We start from the raw sequence: 24,015 nt of genomic DNA on the forward strand, positions 1-24,015 counted from the left end.
CCAGTTGCAGACTTAACTCACCACCAGTTCCCAATGAGGAATCTGTTGCGCAACCTCACAGCAGAGTTGAGAGAAAATCACCTCCCGTTGGTGAGGGATTATATTGCCATCCTGGGAAACTGGTCACACCCTTAAAAAAAGTTCTATAATTGAGGCGCGTCAGCTCGTCGTCTGCCATACTAAATACACACCTAAAAACGACACTGTCGGGAGACAAACAAGCTTATTTTGAACAGGGCGAGCATTTCGTTTAGAAACTCGGGCCAAACTGGAACTGTGGCGCCCCACAGTGGCAGATAATGGAAAATGCAGGCGTTAAGAGCTCACACGTTCAGGGGGAACACAACACAAGGACAAGGAGCAGGTTTATCAAGCATCCCTTTTATTAACGGTCACCTGTTACAAAAAGAACAAAATATTCAGTGTTAATGAAATTAGCAACAATATAGCGAGTGTTGATTACAGCTGATATGGGACGCCTATTCCTATAGTAGTTACAGTAGGATTAAAAACCTCTACACGCCGCCCACTTTGACCCCTCCTCTTACAGCAAGGGTCACAGACGGTCTCCTTCTCACTGGAGTTGCAGTACAACAGAACACACACACACGCACACACACACACTTCCTCCATGCATCTCCATGGTTACAGTTAAGTGCCGAGACCCTTCTGGTCCTCCCAGAGTCCCCGGCTGCTCTCCATCCAGCACTGAGCAGACAGGTGTGACTGAGCTACAGCAGGACTTCATGAATACACGATCATGAGTACAGGTTTGTGTATTTCTTTTCGGGGAGAGTTTTTCTGGAACAGGAGGTGAGAGTTTCAACAACATAGTGTAGTTCATAGTAGTTCAAAGTTCAGCAGGTCCTAACGGGTACATTTCAACAATACATATCTTTTAACTTTAAAAAAAAAAAAAGACTTAGAACCCAAAGTTTATTACGTGAAGGAGGAGGAATCCATGTCACTGCCCTCTTGACAAAGAAAACTAAGAGGGAGAGAAGAAAATGACTGCTGTATTAAAAAAAGGTCTCTGTTGAAAAAGAGGGGTTGTACTGAACAAAGGAAGGGGCTTTGTCTCAGTCTGTAGTACGCTGGATGCCGGTTTGATCTGGTGGCTGCTGCTGTAGGAGAGGGGTGGGGTGTGGAGCGCGTGGTGTCAAGGTCTGGATGGGTGTCTGGAGTTGACAGGAGCCCCTGCATGTTCCCTCGGTGGCCGGCGTGGGGTCTTGGGGGGAGTGTCGTGCCGGGGCCCAGGTCAGAGTCAACTGGAGGCCTACAGTACAGGTGAGGGTGGAGGGAGGGGGTCGTGTGGGGGGGGGGGGGGGGGGGGGGGGGGGTGAGGGCACAGTGGAGCAGGGGAGAGGTTGGTAGTGGTGGACCAGAGGTCAGGGGGTGGTCTCTGTAGTGAGGTCGGGGGGTGGCTCCTCTTCCTATATTTCAGGCAGGTCTTTGTCTGCCTCCTGCAAAAGAGCGTAATGAAGGGTCTTAAGAGTGTTGCCCCAATAAGACGGCACAAAGTCCAGTTCTATCAAATCACACACAGCATAGACAACCCTGGACCATGATTGATTGAAAAGTTTATTAACAGATTGCAGAATGGGTACAGTACAGTACAGCTCAATACATACAATTGTTAAGGGGATGCAGACCAGAGAAAGACTTTCGTCTTGTTTACATCAGGGTCCCCCATTTTCAATTCATCATAACATATGACATACATGACATACAGATAGACAGTACTGCTACCATAATGTAATATAACATATGCCAGTTAGGTTACCTTGTCTATACAGTACTCATAGTATATATACACACACCAGATTCTAATTCTTTATTGCCCATATTTATTATAACATATAATATAACTGATAGGGCATCTGCACCTTTGATTATACCGCTTCATATACTCGTTACTTTTATTATTTATTCATATCTATCTAATATCTATCTATTCATATCTAATTTTATTGCCTATATTTCTATATTCTATTGCCCATCTTTCTACCATCACCATGCCCATACCTGTATCTCCCCTCCCCCATGCTGCTATGACCGAATTTCCCCAAAGGGATCAATAAAGGAACATCTTATTGGAAGTGAAAAGGCCTTACCCCCTCCTGTCCCTTGGTGAGTTGCCGGTTGACGGCCTGTAGCAGCTGCTGCAGCTCTCTGACTGTTTGGTTCAGTCCTGCGGTCATCTTCTCCTTCCTGTCAATCTCCTCCTGCGAGAGACGGATACTGGTTTAGACTAGAGATGTAGTGGTACCATATTGGGCTAAAATAGGGTATAATATCATATCCTTATCCCTACCTTCTTCGGTATTGGCCATAAGACCGAACTGGGAGACCGATCCAAATCATCAATTTACAGACGGAAGAATGGGAAAAGGCTGTTTCCCGAATACAGTCATCCTCAATATGTGCCTTCCATTCATTGATACAGTTCAAGATCCTCCACCGTCTATATTGGTCAAAGACCAGACTTGCGAAGATAAACCCTGGCATGGATCCCACATGCGACCGGTGCCACCAAGCCCCTGGCTCGCTTATCAACATGTTTTGGCATTGTCAAGCACTGGCCCCTTTCTGGAGTTACTCAGATATTTTTGCTGTGAATGTTGACCCATGTCCTCTCATTGCATTATTTGACCTGACCCGGAGAACGTCGCTATATCTATTGGGCAATCTAAGGCCATGACCAGACAAAAACTATTTAGATCTTTTTCGTTTTTAATTTAGTTTATATTTTTTTTTAAAGGTTTCCGTAAGAACGAAATCGTCTCGAAAAATAAGTGTGTGCCACAAATTTACAAAATAAATGTCTTTCCTGTTTTAGACATCGCTCTTTTATTTTGAAACCCTCCGATCGGAAGTGTTATCGTTGTTTTGTTGCCAGTAAAATAACTTTAACCGGTTCTGTGCTTTTGAGCTAACGTAACGCTAGTTTTATCTCAGATTGTATAATATAGCATGTGACCCCCTTCCTTCCCCCAGTGCCTCATCCGTAGCTAACAGTGTATTGCACTACCACAGGATCTAGCATGTCTTACAATGCTCTGTAAATAACTCGTGTACATATACCGATATGCCCTACTCTGTTTACTTGTTTTATTGCACAATGTCGTTCTATTGGATTCTATTATATATTACTATTGTATTATGCACATCGTTGCGGGCAAGACCACCCGCATTTCATTGTATACTCGTATGCCGTGACAAATAAAACTCTTGACTTGAAGTTTCCAAAGGAGTGGAGAGAGAGACCGCGGCTCACATGCACAAAATGCAGCTACAGCAATCGATGAGGATTTTAATCGGCAGGAGAGAGAACGTTTCAAAGCCGTATATAATATGGTGCGTGCAGCTCAAACTACCCGTTGTATTAAATTAATTGATTGATGTTTAACTTGTCCCTGTGTCCAGTCGTTTCGACTAGCAAACGTTGCGTTACCTCAGGATACCACCGTCTTATTGTAGCAAAAGTTGTCTGTATTTAACGTTACCTCAGGATACCACTGTCTATTGTATTTAGTTGGTTGGCTATTTAGCTAATGTTGATAGCATTGAATAGCATCAACGCTAGCTGGCTGGCTACAGCTCAACACCAGCCATGGGGATACTATTTACTAAATTATGGAGGCTTTTTAATCATCAAGGTAAGAGAGGATTTGTCATGATCAACTGAAGGCGTATGCTATGGAACAGTATGTGCTTGGCTACTACTTGGGTTTTCAGAAAAAGGCCCACTATGTGACGCTAATCTCTAGCTAGTAACGTGTATTTCATCACAGTAGCCTCCCGGTGTTTAATAACCACTTCTAGCCAGGACATATAAGACATATGTATCATGTTTCTTTTTTTGTTGGCTGGGTTTGAATGTGGATTAAGGGAGATGTCAATCTGTTGTCGACGGTGGTAGTACATACTAACGCAATTGGCAGTGTTAGGGGTGGGAAGCTGGTGGGTGGGGATCGGACGTTGTGGAGAAGCGACTCCTACAGGTCGGTTGGTGCGCCTGCGCAGCAGAATCAGGAAGCAACGGGGGCGGCGTGTCCCTCCCACGCAGACCCTCGCCGCTGAGAGATCGCGCTGTGCAGGTGAAAAGATGCGACGGCTGCCTCCTCGTGTACCGGAGGGGACACGTGATGCAAGGCTTCGTCCACATTGCAGCCAGCCTGTGGGAGGCATGGCCTAACAGCGTTCGAGACAGGGGAGGGTAGAATTGGACAATACGAAATTGGGATGGGAGAAAAAGTAGATAAAATATATATATATATATATATATATATATATATATATAGAGTCTTCATGCTCCAAGAAACGCAGTTCCGTGTGGATGAAAGGTGCATACGATCAAATACTTTGACTGATACGACCGAAATTGGTTTCGTCTGGACATGGCCTAATGCTATGGCCTTTGCCTCACTTATTGCCAGACGCCTCATCCTACTCAATTGGAAGGCAGCCACTCCCCCTTCACATTTGCATTGGATGAGGGATGTTATGTCTCTCATACATAGAGAAAATTAGATTCACAAAACAAGGCCACACAGATACTTTTTACAAAACATGGCAGCCCTTCCTACTTAATTTCGAAACCCATATGACTTAAGTCCCTTCTCCTTCCAACACCCGGACCCCATGACCCCCTTCCTTCCCCCACCTATCATTCTGACACTGCTGGACCACGCATGGCTGGGGAGATGGCATTGTGGTGGTCTTACTACCGCTGAGGGTGTTAAATTCACTTTCTATTCTTAATTTGATAACTATCTGGAAAACATGCTACCAGAATAGAGAGTACTACTTAGGGATGGGAATCACCAGTTTCATCACGATATGATACAATATCGATTCTTTGGACAACAATACGATATTTGCCGATATCACAAAGTCTGCCACGATACGATTCGATTCAGGTGCCTGCAATCGATATAAGACGATATTATGTGCCCATTTAACAGTCACATTTAGATCAACTAAAAAAAGGCAACGGAAATATCAATTAATGTTATTATTTTTGAGCTCTTCCAGACATTTAAATGAAAAACAATATATTGTTTTGAATACAAATAGACCTCCTGTTCACTGTAAAGTGCCACGTTTTTATATATTGAACTTTAAGTAATTTTTTTTGGAACTCACAACACGCAACCTAAAACCCCTCCCTCTCCCAAACTGTTCCTACAATTGTTTTATGTTGCATGATGATCATGAATACATTTATTATGTATTGTATTTTTTATGTTTAAATATCAACATCATCTGTCCATCCTCAGTAAATACTATCAATATAATAATACTCCCGACTTCATCTGGTCTCTTCAAACGCGCACACACAGAAAGCCCCTCCCCCAGTCCCCACACAGAAAGGGAGAATTGCCCCCCCCCCCCCCTTCCTCAGTCCCCTCTCCTGTTCCCTCTCAGGGTTAGCTGCTTAGCTTAGTTAGCGTAAGCAGCTAACGTAACGTTAATTTAAGTCTTTAACGCGACGTGGGCATAAAGGAATGGCGACGATGCAAAGCATTTGAACCGTTGCGGGGAAAAAAACTGCACAGACTTATATCGGGTCGCAAATTAGGCGCTCTGTAGCCCTGCTCTTCTGTACAGAGCTACACAGCGTTTCACACTACTGGGTGGATAAGACTTCGCCGGATTTTCAAAATAAGAGTATCGCAATATGAACCGATCTTTTTACGTTGCATCGATCCCATTTGATTATAGATCGATATATCGTCCCACCCCTAGTACTACTTATATATTATTATTACTGTTCTTTAAACATTTTATTATCATTTCTTTTAATTAAATTTTTTTTGCATGCGTGTATGCATGTATGTACCGTGTATACATCGGTTGTTATTATTATTGTTTGTCGGGGCGGGTGGGTGTATGCTTTAAACAAACTTAACACTAACTTTATAAGGGATAGCAAGGGGTGGGAAATAAATGGGAATAGTCCAATCATGGACAACATGTTGTAGAGTGGGAGCATACCTTACAATGTCGACCCTCATACTGCAACCTGTTGTAATGTGTAATGTGACAATACTAATAAAAAGAGATTATAAAATAGGGAAGCGGGAGAATTTACCCCAAACTAAAATCTGACAATCTGATATTAAGACGGATTTATTATGACACATGACAAATGGATTTCATCACAATTGTTCTTCTCCAGTGACCACAAACAAATGGTCCCTACCGCTTAGTAAAAGTAGTGGATTGGTACTTGGTATTGTAGTAAAGGTAGTGGATTGGTACTCTGTATGGTAGTAAAAGTAGTGGATTGGTACTCGGTATTGTAGTAAAAGTAGTGGATTGGTACTCTGTATACACTCTGTATTGTAGTAAAAGTAGTGGATTGGTACTCGGTATTGTAGTAAAAGTAGTGGTGTTGTGAAGGATCAGATTAAACCGAATATATATATTTATTTATGGATATATATTTAATAGTATTTGTATATCGTTTGATATCCCTTGTATATTCCTTGTACATATACACTGAATATCCCTTTAGTCTACTAACAGCCCATAATAGTTTCATTCTCTCATTGGACAAGAACCTGGCGCCAGCAGCCAAGCCCCTTGGTTCAAGTTCAATCGTGCCGACGAACATGTCGTTACTAGCCCGGTTCCGCGTAGGAATACGTCTGCCGAAATACGAATGGTACTATTTGTTCACAGCGCATATATATATGGCGCAAGTAAAGTAGAACTTTCTTTTAGTCCTTTAGTCCATTAGTTCTTTACCCTCCAACCTAGTGGCAAGACGTTAAGCCTCACCCACGATACACGTGTGGTGCAGTATGGTCAATTTGGCCTCAGAATGGCATTGAGACATCGTGTGGATTAATAGTTGAATTGTCATAGTTTGGCACTATACCGTCGAGTGGGACGTATTTCTATTAAGTTAATAATAGTCTATTATGTATGGTGCATCGTTCGGTTAGAGTTATAAAGTGAGCAGTACCCCCATCGTTCCTCGCGTTATCTAGAGTCTCAACCAGGCTGGGCAGACCACGTGTGGTGCTTTCATCCGAGGAGTTCTGGGCCAGGACGAGTGGACCTGCACATTGGATTACTTTACCCGGACGACGGCGAGCCCTACACGGCTTGGATTATCTACTTGCTTTGGGTGCTTTGATTTATGCCATGGATAACAGCCAACACTGCTGAGTGTTGGAACTACCCCCCGAGAGGAGTCCAGGTGAGACGGCGCTCTACCCCGAGTGAGGTCGCCTCACGTCTCTTCGTTGTGGACCGGCAGCTACCGTCTACAAGAGGGCCCAGCTGTATTCATCTGTGGACCGAGGTTCTGTGGGCACCGTGTTCAGCACTCTGAATTCTCCCAAGAAATCGTTGGCCAGATGGGATATCGCCAGCGGCTCTCCTAACCCCCCCCCCTACTGACTTACAACCAGCGGGACCCCCTTTTAGTATATCCAGCTATAATCATTTAAGTACCATCGCTATAGTTCCCTAAAGAACCAGGTTGCATACTTGCTCCCTGCGTAACCAGAGATTGGACATTCAATGTTGATTTGCCTACGAATACTCATTTGCCTTACAAGTGCATTCAAATCATAAATGTCATTAAGTGAACGTTGTATATACCCTTTGCTATATAAAATATTCGATTTATACATTTGTGTGGACTTCGTTTCATGGTGGGAAAGTGTTCATCATATCTATATCATGTACTGTGTGGCCAGTAGTTAAAGTACATAATCGGTAGTGGTTTAATGATACCATACTTATCAATACAGTCAGGGAATTGTACCCCTCAGTTACAAGTGGATTGGTACTCGGTATTGTAGTAAAAGTAGTGGATTGGTACTTGGTATTGTAGTAAAAGTGGTACTCGGTATTGTAGTAAAAGTAGTGGATTGGTACTCGGTATTGTAGTAAAAGTAGTGGATTGGTACTTGGTATTGTAGTAAAAGTAGTGGATTGGTACTCGGTATTGTAGTAAAAGTAGTGGATTGGTACTTGGTATTGTAGTAAAAGTAGTGGATTGGTACTTGGTATTGTAGTAAAAGTAGTGGATTGGTACTTGGTATTGTAGTTAAAGTAGTGGATTGGACTGGTACTTGGTATTGTAGTAAAAGTAGTGGATTGGACTGGTACTTGGTATTGTAGTAAAAGTAGTGGATTGGACTGGTACTTGGTTATTGTAGAAAAAGTAGTGGATTGGTACTTGGTATTGTAGTAAAAGTAGTAATAATAATAATAATAATTAATTAAATTTTTTATAGGGCTTTTCTAGACACTAAAAGCGCTCTCCACAATGTAAGGTGGTAATTGCCTCCTTCACCACCACTGGTAGCACCCAACCTTGGGCTACGCAGGCTCAATGGCTGCCATACACTGGCACCAGGCACACATCACACTACACAATGGCTGAATGGCTCAGGAGACAGGGTAGCGGATTGGTACTTGGTATTGTAGTAAAAGTAGTGGATTGGTACTCGGTATTGTAGTAAAAGTAGTGGATTGGACTGGTACTTGGTATTGTAATAATACCACTTTGCAATGATCTAAAGCTCCAACTTCAAAACAACTTTCCAACCATCCAAGAACCTTACCGACTGTGACGAGAGGCTGCTGTTCTCTATCAGGTCAGCGTTGCCGGTCTCTTTGGACAGCTCCTCCTGGATTAGATCCAGAGACTGCTGGGCCTGTGGGGGTCACGAAGGACAACAACATCATCAGGTGTATTACCAAATCAATCTGGCCCGGGAGCGGCGCCATCGTCTACAATGTAGAGTATATGTGAGCCTCTGCTGAGCTGGGCCTATGGGGGCAGTCTTACCTTATAGAGGTCACCAGCCACTTTCTGTCTCTCGCTCTCCTCAGACTCCAGCTTGGACAGAGTCTCAGTCAGCTGGGTTTTCAGCTGGAATCAAAAACATCCAATCAGCACACAAGCTGGGACACACTGTTGACTCCCTGTAGACTTGTTGGGACTCATTTTACCACTGCATTTGCATACACATCCATAATAACGTTTATTCAAAACAGAGACATTTAATGGGATCCCACTATTTGCATAGCCCCTTTCGGGACTGTGATGCACCGAGTGAATACAGTCCCTTATGCCGCCATGTAAAAATCCTACAATTAAGACTGTCTCGCTTTTCTCTATCAAAGCTATAAGCATAGGATGGACTGTGAAAATGCATCAACGTCTCACTCAATGACAACATCTTTATTAAAAAGGAACCCTAACGCTAGCCATTTCCTGCTTACCAATGATTCAACTGGTAAGGACATGGAGTCCTTTCTCAGTACAATCCATGCCGTTCCTCATACTAGCTCTGGCTAGTTAGCCACAAACTCTTGCAAAGTCAATGGGGTCAAGCTCCCGTCTGTACAAGTTGACCCAAGGCTCAAGTTAAATTTACTCCACAGTGCACATAAAGTAGATTGTAGAAGATCTTGACCCCATTGACTTTGCTTTAGTCGGACTACCTAGTATGAGCAACAGCATGTATTGTACAGAGAAAGGACTCGATCTATACTGATCAACATAATCATTGGCGAGAGTTCCAAAAATCTGAACTATTCTTTTAATACAAGATGCTATGAATTGAAATCACAATTAGTTTGATTAATGATTATTAAAGTCATCACCACACATTAAAAAGATTATACAGAAAAATGTTCATGAAGATCATTAATGAGGTTTATATAGACAAAAAGGGTGACAAAGACAGACCGTCAGAGACAGACAGATGGGGTACGTATGAAGGTTGAAAATGGTGATGATGGAATGATAAAAGTGTGCAGAGTAAACCGTATCCCAGGGGGCGGCCAGCGGTGAGCAGCTTATGAGCTGTTGAGTGAGAAGCAGTGAGTCTCCTGCCAGCTGTTTGTTAGAAGCTTCATGGTGGCAAGGTGAAGTCAACCCAAAAGGTAGGTGAAGTCAACCCATAAGGTAGGTGAAGTCAACCCATAAGGTAGGTGAAGTCAACCCATAAGATAGGTGAAGTCAACCCATAAGATAGGTGAAGTCAACCCATAAGGTAGGTGAAGTCAACCCATGAGGTAGGTGAAGTCAACCCATAAGATAGGTGAAGTCAACCCATGAGGTAGGTGAAGTCAACCCATAAGATAGGTGAAGTCAACCCATAAGATAGGTGAAGTCAACCCATAAGATAGGTGAAGTCAACCCATGAGGTAGGTGAAGTCAACCCATAAGATAGGTGAAGTCAACCCATAAGATAGGTGAAGTCAACCCATAAGATAGGTGAAGTCAACCCATGAGGTAGGTGAAGTCAACCCATAAGATAGGTGAAGTCAACCCATAAGGTAGGTGAAGTAGTAGTGAATGTTAGTCTTAGCAGAGTCACTTGCTATAAAAAGGACACGCCATCATCCACAACCTCGGAGAGCTTTTTGTTTATTTATCAATGTGTCCCGTTTCAAACACAAAAAGGACAGCTAGCTTGTGTGGTGTTCCACGACGTCTGGGCGCATCAGGCTAAGAGGTTGTGGATGGCGACCTCCAGTCTCGTGGAACTGTGAGAACCCCCGTGTTGTGGCAGTGAAGCGCAAAGACGTCGCTGCTGGGTGTGGTGGGGGTTGGGTTACACAGCATCTACTACAGCTAAAGGGTGTGGCAAGGCTTACCAAATTCAGCTCCTCATTCTGCCTGACAGCCTCTGTATATGAGCCATCAAGTTTGCTCTGCAATTCAGTCAACAGATCTTTGAGCTGAAATGAAGTTGGACATGTTTTTAATGGGCGTCTGTGGGACTGGAACCAGGGCGGAACTGATGGGAAGCTAGGGGTGTGAGAGGAGCCTAAAGTGCCTAATGCCATCTAAGTGGGAGAGATGGTCTATAGCCCCCAGCATGCCATAAGGGCATCAACACAAAGTGAATGCTTTCGCTATTCTGCAGAATCATGCGACGATGATGGCGTCAATGTAACACTTCACTGTGAATGATCCCGTTGTTCTGTATGACTGCATGACTAGTGTCGGGAAGTCTATTGTGGTACGTATAGAAAGCGCTACATATACCGGTATGTTAGCACCGCTAACTATGTCAAGGATTTTATTGTATTGCATAATATAATGCATAGTATTGCTAAATGTATTGTAATGCATTGCCATAATATAACTGATCGAGGCAAGGGTGCACTATGCACACACAGAAAACTTGTATTTGTCTGAACCAAACCAAGCGGTGTCATATATATATAATCAGAGCTCTGTAGTATGAATACATTTTAATGCATAAAGAATTGACAATCTAATCTAAAGCTCAAAATTTAAATGCACATTGAATCTGAAGGTGTGTGTACCGGTACACCACTACTATCAATGTAATAGTATTATGATGTTCAGTGTTTGTGTTGTAAATGGATATATGCTCCAATTCTTCAGCGTATAAACAATGTAGTGGATGTCACAACCATAAACACGGAAACACGCACCATAAGAAAAAAAGACCCAAAACACAACACAGAGCAGGGTCACCCTGCCAGATAGATCAACACTATGACATGATGGGTAAACACTACGACATGACTGGGGGGGGGGTCACGGGTAACAACACGGAGCAGTCGGGACATCCTGTCAGCTTACCTCTCTGACCTCAGTCACGTAGATGGCGCTCTCGCGCTCTGCCCTCTCGAGCTCGGACTCCAAGTGCTGCTTGTCTCTTCTCGCCTGAAGGGCACAGAAGTAGAGTTACGTGTAAATCAATCAGATAACACCCTCCACCCCCCAATTGACCCGAATCACACAGAGGCCATTTTGCTCTCATGTCATGATGCTCAGGTTAGGATTCCTTTCTGGAATGACATGAGCTAAATGTAGTCTGTAGTTTGGTAGTGAAAGGTTAACCTTCTGTAGTGTGGTAGCGAAAGCTTTAACCTTCTGTAGTGTGGTAGCGAAAGCTTTAACCTTCTGTAGTGTGGTAGCGAAAGCTTTAACCTTCTGTAGTGTGGTAGCGAAAGCTTTAACCGCTTAAGCCCGACATGCCTGGTATCGGGCCGAGATCGAATAGTTTGTTTACCTTTCTGTGAATGTCTAGAAAAAAACTGCATCTCAATCTCATAAAAAAAAATGGCGGACCCATTTACATTACAAAAAAGTAACTGTACTTACAGTAGATTTCAATCACGGTCTTTGCTGCCCCGTCAGGGGCGCCTGGTGGTACTAAATCCAGATTGAACTCTGCCATTGGTAAGAGATTTGGCCCAATCCATAGATGCGTGACTTGGGCATAATAAGGTCATTTATAGGCCCGATATTCTATATTCATATTTCAAATTGCGTGGATGGCAAATGTCCGGATGGCAAAATTCAGTACTGCATCTACAAAACCCCCTGTAAATCATCTGTCCTTTATTAATTTGCTTAGATATTTTGTACACTTGATCTCAAGAAGGTGCTGAATGAGCTCAGTGGCAATTGTTCATGTCTGGTCAATGTTAGCATGGTGTTATTGTAAGTATTGGTATAAAATCATATTAATCTGATTTACTCTTCCTCAGTCTGGAAGCGGCCCTGCAGGCCTTATAATGTAAGGAGTGTATCATTCTTGAGTGAATCCTCACCCAGAGGGGATTTAATGAAGAGACACTCCTTGTCCAGTCTGATAAAAGAGTAAAGGCCTCAGTGTACGGAACTCATAGCTAGGAGTCAGAACATCTGCGTTCTTATCACAGATAAGCTAAAATCCTATAATACTCCATTGTTCATAAGGCATGAGAGAAATCTTAAATGTAGCGTTGTACCTGAACTAACAAAAAGGTCAAGGACTAGTACTCTTATACTCTAGTACTTTTGTAATCTGTACTCTGTAATATACTCAAACGCTACGGCACCACCTTCTTAGGGTGTAAACTACCATACCTTATCACTTTTATTGACCAGTCACCAAGCAGTACGTATCGAAAGTGAAACTAGGAGTGTACGTGTATAAAATGTCACTCACGATTAATCATTCCTTCTGCATTCCTCCTGCGAGAGATTTTATGTTGTTGGATCACAGGCCTGTAAACCTAAGTTTACTTGTGTGACTAGAATAAACTCATCTTTTGGTATATTCTGAAATCTGACTTCGTCTCAATAATTATACTGTTGTGTCATCTTCTACGCCTTGTCCCAACTGTTGCAGCAATCAACAAACACGCTTTTAGAGGTTCTTTCACCGTCAAAGATGAAAAAAGAAAAACAAAGAAAATTCATATTCTCCTTTGGTTCATTACAATTTACTCAAGCCTAGTATCGGACACAATATTTCTGTCTGACACTGGGAATACATTCCCAGATATCCATAAATGTCCCTAGATACCAATGACATGCAAATGGACCTTGTAGAAGTGGCGCAATCTTCCATTTACTTAGGTATGTATTTTTAGGCAAATTTTCTGAAAATATGGCTAGGGCTTAAGAGGTTAACTCTTTGTAGGGTGGCAGTGAAAGGGTTAAGCAGCCATAACAATACTAGGAAGTGTGCTGAGGTGTGTTTTAAGAGGACTGACATTTTCCAGCTCTGCTCCGTCACTTAGTCTCTCAATCTCCTGCTCCAGTGCTGTGACTTTCATGCTCATCTGGGGAAGGAGACAAGAGGATGTCATGAGCAGAGTACATGATGCAACAACATTAGATTTAGTCAGTACTGCATGAGCAGAGTACATGAAACATTAGATTTAGTCAGTACTTCATGAGCACAGTACATGATCATTAGATTTAGTTAGTACATGATGCAACATCATTAGATTTAGTCGGTACTTGATGCAACATCATTAGATTTAGTCAGTACATGATGCAACATCATTAGATTTAGTCAGTACTTGATGCAACATCATTAGATTTAGTCAGTACATGATGCAACATCATTAGATTTAGTCAGTACTTGATGCAACATCATTAGATTTAGTCAGTACTTGATGCAACATCATTAGATTTAGTCAGTACATGATGAAACATAATTAGATTTAGTCAGTACTTGATGCAACATCATTAGATTTAGTCAGTAGTGATCTAGTCAGTCAGTGATCTAGAAGGGAATTCACTCTCACACACAGCCTTCAATGTGTCCCAACTACGTCATTACCCCACATCTCTCGTACTATTCCTATCCATCTACATCATTACATCACATCATGTATGTCAGTGCTTCCCTTATTCTTATCTACCATCATGTGTAAATATGTTGTTAGCTCGTCATTATTTTTATTTTTTTTGCAAAACAGAAATTATTGAAAGTCAGTACTCAACACATAATGCATAATGAAACTAACAGTCAAGGTGGTTAAAATTACATGCAAGTACAGAAACAAGACAAAAAAAAAAGTCTATAATAATATTTTACCGTATACAGTGTATATCCAGCGAAATTAACAATTATACAAATGCTTATATAGGACATACCCCTAATACCTATTTTCTAAAACCCTACACACATATGCTCCAGCTCGAACCCCCCCCTCCCGGACCCCTCCTTGGATAGTACCTCCATTATCCCTCACTCCTAACCAGACACTACCATTATAAGCTAGCTTTTATTCTCTCCACCACTTCTACCCACATTGACATTTTGGATTCGTTGAGACCCAGAATTCTTGCTGTAGATATTTCTTGATATATCACATCGAGATATGTAAGAGACCAAGTGGGCAGTCCCAATACATGTGCATAAATGTCCCTTCGTCTCCATTTGTACATTGGGAGCATTTTGAGTCTTGTTTCAGGCCCATTCTGTTCAGTCTTATAGGAGTCAAGTATGTCCTGTGAATATAGTTAAGATTGATTTGTTGATGGTCCGGGTTCCTTGATGTAAGACGGACATTTGCCCATGCTTCTTGCCAATCAAAGTCACTTTCCAGGTCTGGAATATCCCTCCTCCAGACAGTGTCTAGTTGAAGGGTTTCATACGAGGACGTTAGTAATTGATAATAAAAACCTGATACAAAACGTCCCAATGTTTCTCTTTCATAGAAGAATTTGTGGCATCTGTGGTGTTCAACTGGTATGTCTAATGGAACACAGTGAGACTTCAAACATAGGCGTAACTGTATGTAAAAAAGCCATGTGGACTCGGTGAGGTTAAACTTTGTGCATATTTCTCCATAACTACAGAAGCCCTGGTTATTAAAAATATCCCCTAATGAGTGTATGCCTTGCTCTTCCCATATAGGGAATCTTATAGGACGTTTTTCCATTAAGAGTGCATTGTTATTGAATATGGGAGTGTGATTATGCCATTTTTGAGGGTTAGGATATTTTTTGTGTGTTTCCCGCCATGTTCGGATTGCATGGGTAATTATGGGGCCAAATTTCCGCTCACAGTGCTTGATTGGAAGTTTAGTGTGTGCTATGTCCTTCAGTCTCTGTGGGGCTACTATGTTTTCTTCCAATTCTCTCCAAGATACCAAAGCCTGGGGATCAAACCATATTGTCAATGGTCTTAATGTGTAAGCCTTAAAATATTGCAAAAAATCTGGAACTGCCATGCCACCGTCTGCTTTATTTCTCTGTGCGGTTAGCTCGTCATTCTACAGATATCTAGACTAGGGCTTCATTGCTGTACTCTAGATCTCTCCATGTTGCAATATGCCATCATGAAACTATCCCCAATCAAAAGACTCTGTTGTCAGTCTGTTTAGATTATTCCTTATCACTATCCATGTAAAGAATTCACATGTGCTATTCCTGTGCCCCAGGACAGTTCAGTCAATATTTGTGAACATCTGGACCACTAAGATATGTGATGTCACCTGGATGTAAAATCTGTGTTCGTTTCATTGACAATGAATCGGGTATCGACTTTGCGAGGCCCATATCATGTTTGTGAGAGCTGAGAATTTCCATGAGGTTTACATTCTTGTTCAGAACAGTTAGCCGTTAGTACTAAAAATATAAACGTAATTTGGATGTGAAGACAACTTTAGATTTTATGGCTCCAGTCTCTGCGTCAGTGTCTAATGTAGCAGACACCGATTTTACAACCAGGTCACATTGACAAATTCATGGGCTCTCTCCCCCATTCCTCGCCTTAGGACAGTGTTTCATAAATATTGACTAAAACAACGCAGGTCAATATTTGCCGGGGCACGGGATAACATGTAAATTCACTTATAATAGGTGGCATTCCCCTTTAACGCCAAGCCAGGGGCCGGTTTCCATTCCGGTCCGACCGGTATTCCCACCTCTCTGAATTCTCCTTGGGAGGCGTCGAGCTTCACCCTCCAGCGAGACTCCTCCTGTTCCACGCTGTTCTGGAGGCGCTGCAGGATGCCCTCCTGTGGTCAGAGCAGGTATAACAGCTTAGTCTCACCCTAAACATTACAAACATTATAGCGCAAATCTGAAACGGGAAGCGCGTCTCACCGTCTCAGCCAGCACCTTCTTGTAAGTCTCGCAGTCTTTCTGCATGACCTTCTGAGCTTCCTCAGACTCCTTCAGCTTCTCAGCCAGGCCCTGGTGACAAAGTTAGGCAATCGTTTCAACTTGGGCTGTCCCCTTCATAGTTGATAAGTTAAATGATTTAATTGTTAGGATCTCGACTTGAGGAATTAAGTCAATGATGCTGTGGCATCGGTTAAAATCATAGGAATTTCTTTGACACGACAACAATTTCCACAAATGATGCATCCGTCTTAAAAACTAAGATCTAAGATCTTTACAGATTTGTCAATTAAATAGACCATTTGATTAGGTGATGACCTACAATTACTAAACTAAGATTATCTTCAGTCAGTGACTTCCCCTGAAAGTTACCTTAGAACTAAAGCTGAATAGCAGAGGAATGGTGTTCGGTAACAGACGTTACCTAAAGCTGAATAGCAAAGGAACAGTGCTGTATACACAATGTTGAGCTGAAAAGTGGATGATTGGCACTCTGTAATAAGGTTGGTTGTCATCCTGTTTACCTCGGAGGCCCCTGATGCAGGGGGGGAAACAGGCTCCTGGGCTGAGGCCTCCGCTGCTGCACTCTCAAACCTCTGCAACCACTCCTGGTGGTTCTAGAAGAAAGAAAGAGAGAGAGAGAGAGTTGAAGACATGAACAATGACAAAAAGAGGCCCAGAGGAAAGGGCTATGGGGGGGGGGGATTACAAATAAAACTCAAAGTACTTGTTTACACAAAAAACAAATATCATCAATACCTGCTGAGCAGGCAGAGGCACAGCAGGCAGGAGTCTGTGCAGCACATCTCGACACTCCGCCTGGACCGACTCCAGCGCCACGTGGTTCTCCTACAGCGGGGGGGGCGGATGAGGAAAAAGGAGGAGGAAAAGGAGTGGAAAGGAAAAAGGGAGAGAAAGAAGAAGAGATTGAACACCAACAGCACCCATGATTCACACTCACTTGGACACATGTGCAGTGGTTATCGGAGCAGGCATGACCAGAATCTCTAATAATGATCATCCCATATTTTACCACATTAAGTCACCCCACAGCCCGTGTCCGTGGTCGCTGTGAAACCAGGCCACGGCTCCCTCAGACAGTACGATCACATAACAACAACGTTCAGACGATCACATAACAACGTTCAGACTTCAGGATGTATGTTGTCCCCAGCATCTCTCAACAGGCCTCACCTACATGCTTCTCCTCCTGCCCTCACGCAGCACACGGCTCACACAGACTCGGTGAACCACATACCTCACCTCAGCTCTCATAGAATCACATATTAAGCCCGGCAACATACTGGCCCATTTAGAAATATTACGAGCCCGACTGATATTGGTTCATCACAGATATATCAGGATTAGTGTTTATGTTACTAATATCACACCGTTTGATTGGCGGCCTTTAAAAAAAAGCGATTGATTGGGGAGGAAAATGCCATGGGCATGGCCATTTTTAAACGGGGTCCATTGACTTCTCAGCTCAAGATATCGGAATGAAAATGGGCTCAAGGGAACCATAAAAAGACTCCTCTTTACAGCCAGGCTAACCCATGCTATATTGTCACATGTAGAATTAGGCCCAAACCAGGCAGTTTATTTTGCATGCACTACAAATGGGTTACTGTAGCCCTTCTATACAAGTAATATACACACAATTTAGTTTAACTAAAATATCCCACCTCCAGTGCATATCTCTGTCACAATTCCTTGATAACCAAGTTAGAGGGATCCTTGATAATTTTTTTTTGTGAATATCGGAATTTCAAATATTGATAGCCTCAAGAATCCAGTATCGGGTGAGCTCTAATAGATATACAGCTGGGGATGAACACATATATACTGGTGTAGATATCTGTATCTGGGAAATTTACCTAATGCTAAAATTCACTACCAAGAGCCATGCGTTACGTCAGAAATCATTGACTTTATTTTCTGCACAAAAAGCATGTTAAATCTCTTGAGAAATTGATTATATATTTGTTTATGGTGTAACTCTACACTGTACTCTTGGCATCAAAGTGGTATGGGTGCATCCATATAAGCCAGTAGGAATGCACTGATAACTCTTTTCACTGGCGAAACAGGTCACTAAACTTCAGTATCAGTCGATACTAAGCACCAATCCCCTAAGTTACTTTTACTCAACCTACTTTTATGACCTAGAGACCAACAGTTTCTTTGAGATACAATAAAAGTTTCTGCATTTGAGAGATCCAACATGCTTCTATGTGTAAAATATTTGACATTTCTTGGTATGGGATTTCAGTATAGGGGAAACTCGAATGCCCCATTTTAGCCTGGTATTCAATACTTGCATCAGAAGAGAGAGAGGGAGAGTTATGTGGCTTTATTATCCATGTTCTATCTTTTTAATGCGAATTTATGTAAAGTTGCAAAGGAAAGTGAGAGAGGGAGTGAGTGTGAGATAGAGGCAGATGCAAAACGCACCCTAAACATTTTCCGGCACAGGCTGTCTGGAGGACAAACCAATTGCCACCAGGTATTTCGGCACAGACTACATCAAGTAGGCTTACTGTAACTGGAGGCCCTGTAACAGCCCCAACTGAGCATTAGCCAGTTCACCTCTATTCACATTAACACAGTATCACAGAAGGGGGCGATTCTGCGACACGTGTTTGGATTGTATACAACCAGCATGCAGTTTTGTGACGGTGCACAACAGGTGCCCAGGAGCTCCCGCGAGTCGACCAGCTCCGACAAGGTGCTCTCTAGGGTCCAGACTTGGGGATTGACGGTGTTCAGAGCCATTGCCAATTGCACAATGTCAAGACGATTTTGGGGAAGTTTTGAGTCCGACCAACAGACTGCATTTAATATTAAATGGCCTTTGTGTTCAACTCTGTTGGGAAATATTTCCCATAAATATATAAAAAAAAAAAAAAAAAAGTGCGTGAGTGACTATAATGTGCCAGTTAATTTGCTGCCCTTAAGTTTTATTTAGCCACTAGGTGTCGACAGTAAAATAAACACTGAATACAGTACGTCTGCTAATGCTGTATATAGCCAAGCATCTGCTAATTCCATTTGCACATACATTTTGACATAGGCATTTGAAAGAGACTTTCAGCTTTCATCAAATATAATTGGCCTATAATATGTATAGTTTGGCCTATGGCCAAAATGTCACTGACAATATTGCACTGATCTTTGCAATAGTTTAACAATCTCAACATAAAATAACCTAATACAGTATGTTGACTCACCATTTTCAATAAGATAAAACACTAGAGTATTTATAATGCCATACAAGCATATAGACCTAGTCTATTTTGATACTCTTTTTTTGGAATTGCAGCGAATACAGTACAATCCAGCCAGATCATGCCAACAAGTATTTGCTGAACCACAATTAACAATGCAACGATCCGATGAAGGGATGACCCAATCCACGGGATAAATCATGGTTAGTTTTCACACGATTTCAACAATCTTCCAATGTGCCACTGTCAAGGGAGACTTATTTTCAATGTTTCATTTGAATAACAGCCAATATTCTCGTGTGCTGCTTTGGCCATATGCGTGATCTATAGCCTATATAATAATAAGACTATTTGTTATATATTTGTATAAGGTGGCCATGTTAGTTTGCTCTTCGATAGCAGTCCATTCTGCTGAGAAAGGGAGAGAGAGAGAGAGAGAGAGAGAGAGAGAGAGAGAGAGAGAGAGAGAGGGGGGGTGGCAGGGAGGGAGGGGAGAAATGTGGGGGCGACAGCATCGGCTATTAGCAATATCACGGGGCGACGATAGGTCGACATGAATATGGAGGACATTGCTTCCAACTCCAGTGCTATTGACTGGACTCCGATAGCAGAGAGCAGCTGCAGGGACGGTTCAGCATGTACCCAACCCCTACTGCATGGCAAATGGGGAAGGGGCACAACTATACACACCCCTCCACAATGGTTTGCCTACTCTATATATCCAAACTAATAGGCCAGGAACTGCATAAAATATAGACTTGACTAATGGGTCTGGAACTGTATAAAATATAGACTGGACTAATCCACGGGGCGTGGTTGGTTGTGTCAATATTCACGGATGAGAAACACATTGTGGGGTTATACAAGTATCGAGTCGAGCCGCATCGCAAAATCAATACTGGCAACGCTACACATTACATTCCCAAGAGGTTTCAGGATCAAATTTAATTTAAAAATTCAAAACTGAATCAAGATGGTTTTGCGTGGACCGATTGATGAAGCGACACTATGGACTTCACAAAGCAGGATGGAACACATGCTGGAAGTGAGTCACATGACATAGTTTCAGGGAAGAAGGAAACGGCATAATGAATACCATGAACCTCGAGTCGATACTAATGATGACATCTAGTGATTTGGAAGTCACTGCACACTCATTTCCAAAATGTGAAGCCTCTGAGCTTTGGGGTGAAAGGGGCAGAATCTGAAATTAAATCGAGCATCCAAGTAAAAGCACATCCATTAAAAAAAAAGAAAAATCAAAGAAGCGTCTGAAAATACAAATTCTGAGATTCCAGAGGGAATAGCAGAGGGAGACAGCTTTCATCACGCAGCCAATTGTAAACTTTTAAGCCAAACAGCATGAGGAGGGAGAGGAAGAGCAAAATGAGTATGCAGCATCTTTATGGATGATGGAAGAGAAAATCTCACTGGCTCTATTATGACAACAACAGCGTTTTGGAGGGTGGGATGCATCAGATTTGAATCTAGAGTGAAGCAGACTTGGAAGTGGGGGTTGTCGAACCTTGACGGCCTTGCTGAGCTTCCCCTGAAGCATGGACTCGGTGGCTGACAGAGCCTCCATAGCGCTCCAGTTTTTCTCCCGGAGCTCCTGTTTGTCAGTTTCAGAGAGATAACCGCTTTCATTTCAGCCGCAGGGAAAAGCATTCAGAGACCCTCAAACACAACAGCTGGTAGGGAGGGATGACAAAGAGGGGAAAACTACATCTCAAACTCCCCGCCTCTTTTCTCGATCCTCCAATCACAACCGTTCCCCTGGGACAGCGACAGTCGCGATCGGAGGATCGGGAAAAGAGGGCGGGTTTGAAGCTGGTACATTGGGATCTCTCCACTGCCCTTTCACCCGTGACTGAGTGCGGGTACGAGCTCAGGTTAAGTGTTCCAAGTCGGTGACTGGATAGGTAACTAACCACGCTATCAAAAGTGAATATTAGAAACAGCCCAGACACTGAAACCCCTCATAACTCACCACTTGTGAAAAAAAAAAAAAAGCATTGTATAGCAAATATATACAGGATGCACCATTTCTGATTAAGACTTATCTGCTTAAAAAGGAACGCGCCAACATTAGGGGAAATGTGTTTATCATCTTCCCCAGAGTCAGATAAGATGGATATCAATTTCCTCTCTGTGCGTTCAGTAGAAAGCTATCTGGCTGCAAGCTAGCCTAGCTTAGCACAAATTAAGCAGATATGGAGTGGCTAGCCTAGGCGTTGGCCAAAAATACCTCTCCCCGAGTTTTAAGCTAGGCTAGCTAATCCAAGTTAGGCTAGCTTGCAGCCGGAGAGGAAATTGGTATCCATCTTATTGTCCGACTCAGAGAAAACTAAGCACATTTCCCATAATGTTGGGAACACAAAATCAAATGGCCAACATGAATAGCCTAGAAAACACAATACCCCTCTCTCCCTAAATAGGTAGGTGAGTTGTTAATGCTCTGAATCATCCACAAGCAAGCTCGCTGCTACACGGTCATGGCCAATAGTTGTGCAATAGGAAGCACAATAAGAGTAGGCTGGGAGACCCTATTATGCAACACTCCAACTGAAGCAATCCCATTTCAAAATAGATTTTCTGTCCTGATGTGTATAATCATCTGGCAAACACACACAACCTTCAGCTGACTTGTTCCTCGCTTACAAAATGGCACTCAGCAGCCTAGAAACAAGGCAGTGAGAGACATGGATGAAGCAGGACTGTGGATGCAAGGGGGATGTGTGACTCCATGGGAGGGGGAGCGGTTCAGGGTGGATGAGCTCTCGCTCCCTCTCTAGACTGTAGGCCATCACTGCAGGAACACCTACATTGTTCTTCTTCCTGTGGAGCTCCAGGGAGTCCCTCAGCTCGGCCAGCTCCCCTTGCAGATCACACACCTGCTTCTCCCTCTCCGACAACCTGGAGAGCAGACGGCACGACCATTATCACCCTTGTACGTAAATATGGTACAGGGCGGTTTATGGTGTGGAAAAAAAAGAAAACGATTATTTGTAATTGTGTCAAATGGTATCATGGAATGTTGGGAGCACACTCACGCCGACAGCAGCTCTGGGCTTGGTTCTTCTGTTTGGGACTGCTGTTGGACACACACACACACACACACATATTTTTCTAATTGCTTCTTCTCACTCCACAGTAATTAGAAGAAATGGGAAAGTGACTCCTATCGAGCTGCGTTCATCCTCACCTGCTGCACCGTCTCGTTCACCTCCTTCGCCTTTGCCTCCAGCGACTGGATCTCCTGGTCCTTGGCAGTCAGCCTGTAGGGCCAGAGGTAGTGCAGATTATGACTCTCTGTTTTGCCGAGGCAATGCAACGGAGACCGGAATAGAGGCGGCGGGTGAATGTTGGTTAGTGGTACTCGGAGGCTGCAGCTCGTGGAGCTGGTTAGTGCAGGGATTAAAGCAAAAAAAAAAATCCTGACTCTTTTTTTCAGGCCAAGTCATATTCTTATTTTAACCTCCACTGTATTTTTTTTATAGCGTTAGCGTTTTAAGGGAGCCTACTTGTAGAGCCTACTGTCCCGACTGTGACTATAGACCCTACTGTTGTGGTTGTTGTGCCAGGCAGGGAGGCTGTGTGCTGGAGAGCGTGAATGCAAGTCTTGTGGCTAGCTTCTGATTGATGGCGAGCTAGCACCCTTTTCCCATTACTTCGAACCATGAACTAAAAAGCTTATTATCATACAAACAAGGGACTAGGGCTGTCTTAAATACTTCGAAGCTTCGTTCGATGGGCATGGGATTCGAATATGAAAATAAAATTCGATTATAAAAAAAAAAGTATATATGTTTTTTTTTCTTCTTTTTTGCAAATTCAACTCTGCCTCTCTTTGTTAACCCTTTAATCGCCGTTGACGTTGAAACACGTCATTCCCCGCCATGCTTATTCTGCCGATGACGCTGGACAGAGTCTTTGATATCAATATTTCAAAAATCTGTGATCGAAATCATATTTCACCCCCGGAGACATTATATGTACTGGTGAGCCCCTGTCAACTCTTTAACGGTTCAAGAGCGCCATCTGGTGGCCGATCGGCAGATCGCCCAGGGAAGAAACAGGGAAGTGGAAGCTGGTGCTGATTTCAATTTGGTCCGATCACTCGCTATAGGTCCCGGGACTCGAGCTCGACACAATGGATATCGATCCGTTGCCAATAACTCGATAAACAACATGATTTGGACGTATATACTATTATACAACCTGGAAATGGATCGGATATTTCAACTTCCCATAATAGAAAAAATTCTGTTCCACGCTCATCTCCCAACGGCGAGAGGACGCTACGGTGAGTTTCAGCGTTATTTTGTAATGTCTTCTATACTAACTGCTCCAATGATCATATCACCCACACTAGATGAATGATATAACGTTGCCCACGGAATTATAAACGAC

The 24,015-nt window shown here is 42.9% G+C and overlaps 1 protein-coding gene across 3 annotated transcripts in view; it reads right to left on the reverse strand.

Moving 5' to 3' along the window:
* Window positions 1–361: 361 nt before the first annotated feature.
* The window catches only part of ktn1 (kinectin 1), a 64,218-nt gene continuing 40,564 nt past the window's right edge, over window positions 362–24,015 (reverse strand). For 2 of the 3 annotated variants that reach the window (XM_084309984.1, XM_084309983.1), the window contains exons 22-35: window positions 22,808–22,880; window positions 22,656–22,696; window positions 22,428–22,518; window positions 17,135–17,224; window positions 16,900–16,992; window positions 16,358–16,447; window positions 16,177–16,269; window positions 13,507–13,575; window positions 11,600–11,683; window positions 10,639–10,722; window positions 8,819–8,902; window positions 8,592–8,684; window positions 2,115–2,225; window positions 362–1,463 (exon numbers count right to left, since the gene is read on the reverse strand). In XM_084309984.1, coding sequence (XP_084166110.1) covers window positions 1,434–1,463; window positions 2,115–2,225; window positions 8,592–8,684; window positions 8,819–8,902; window positions 10,639–10,722; window positions 11,600–11,683; window positions 13,507–13,575; window positions 16,177–16,269; window positions 16,358–16,447; window positions 16,900–16,992; window positions 17,135–17,224; window positions 22,428–22,518; window positions 22,656–22,696; window positions 22,808–22,880 — 1,126 coding nt within the window. In that variant the 3' untranslated portion in view covers window positions 362–1,433. The remainder of the gene's footprint in view (window positions 1,464–2,114; window positions 2,226–8,591; window positions 8,685–8,818; window positions 8,903–10,638; window positions 10,723–11,599; window positions 11,684–13,506; window positions 13,576–16,176; window positions 16,270–16,357; window positions 16,448–16,899; window positions 16,993–17,134; window positions 17,225–22,427; window positions 22,519–22,655; window positions 22,697–22,807; window positions 22,881–24,015) is intronic. The other variant, XM_084309985.1, reaches the window with a different exon arrangement.

This window comes from Notolepis coatsorum (genome assembly GCF_963971535.1).
Source record: "Notolepis coatsorum genome assembly, chromosome: 3".
Lineage (NCBI taxonomy): Eukaryota > Metazoa > Chordata > Actinopteri > Aulopiformes > Paralepididae > Notolepis > Notolepis coatsorum.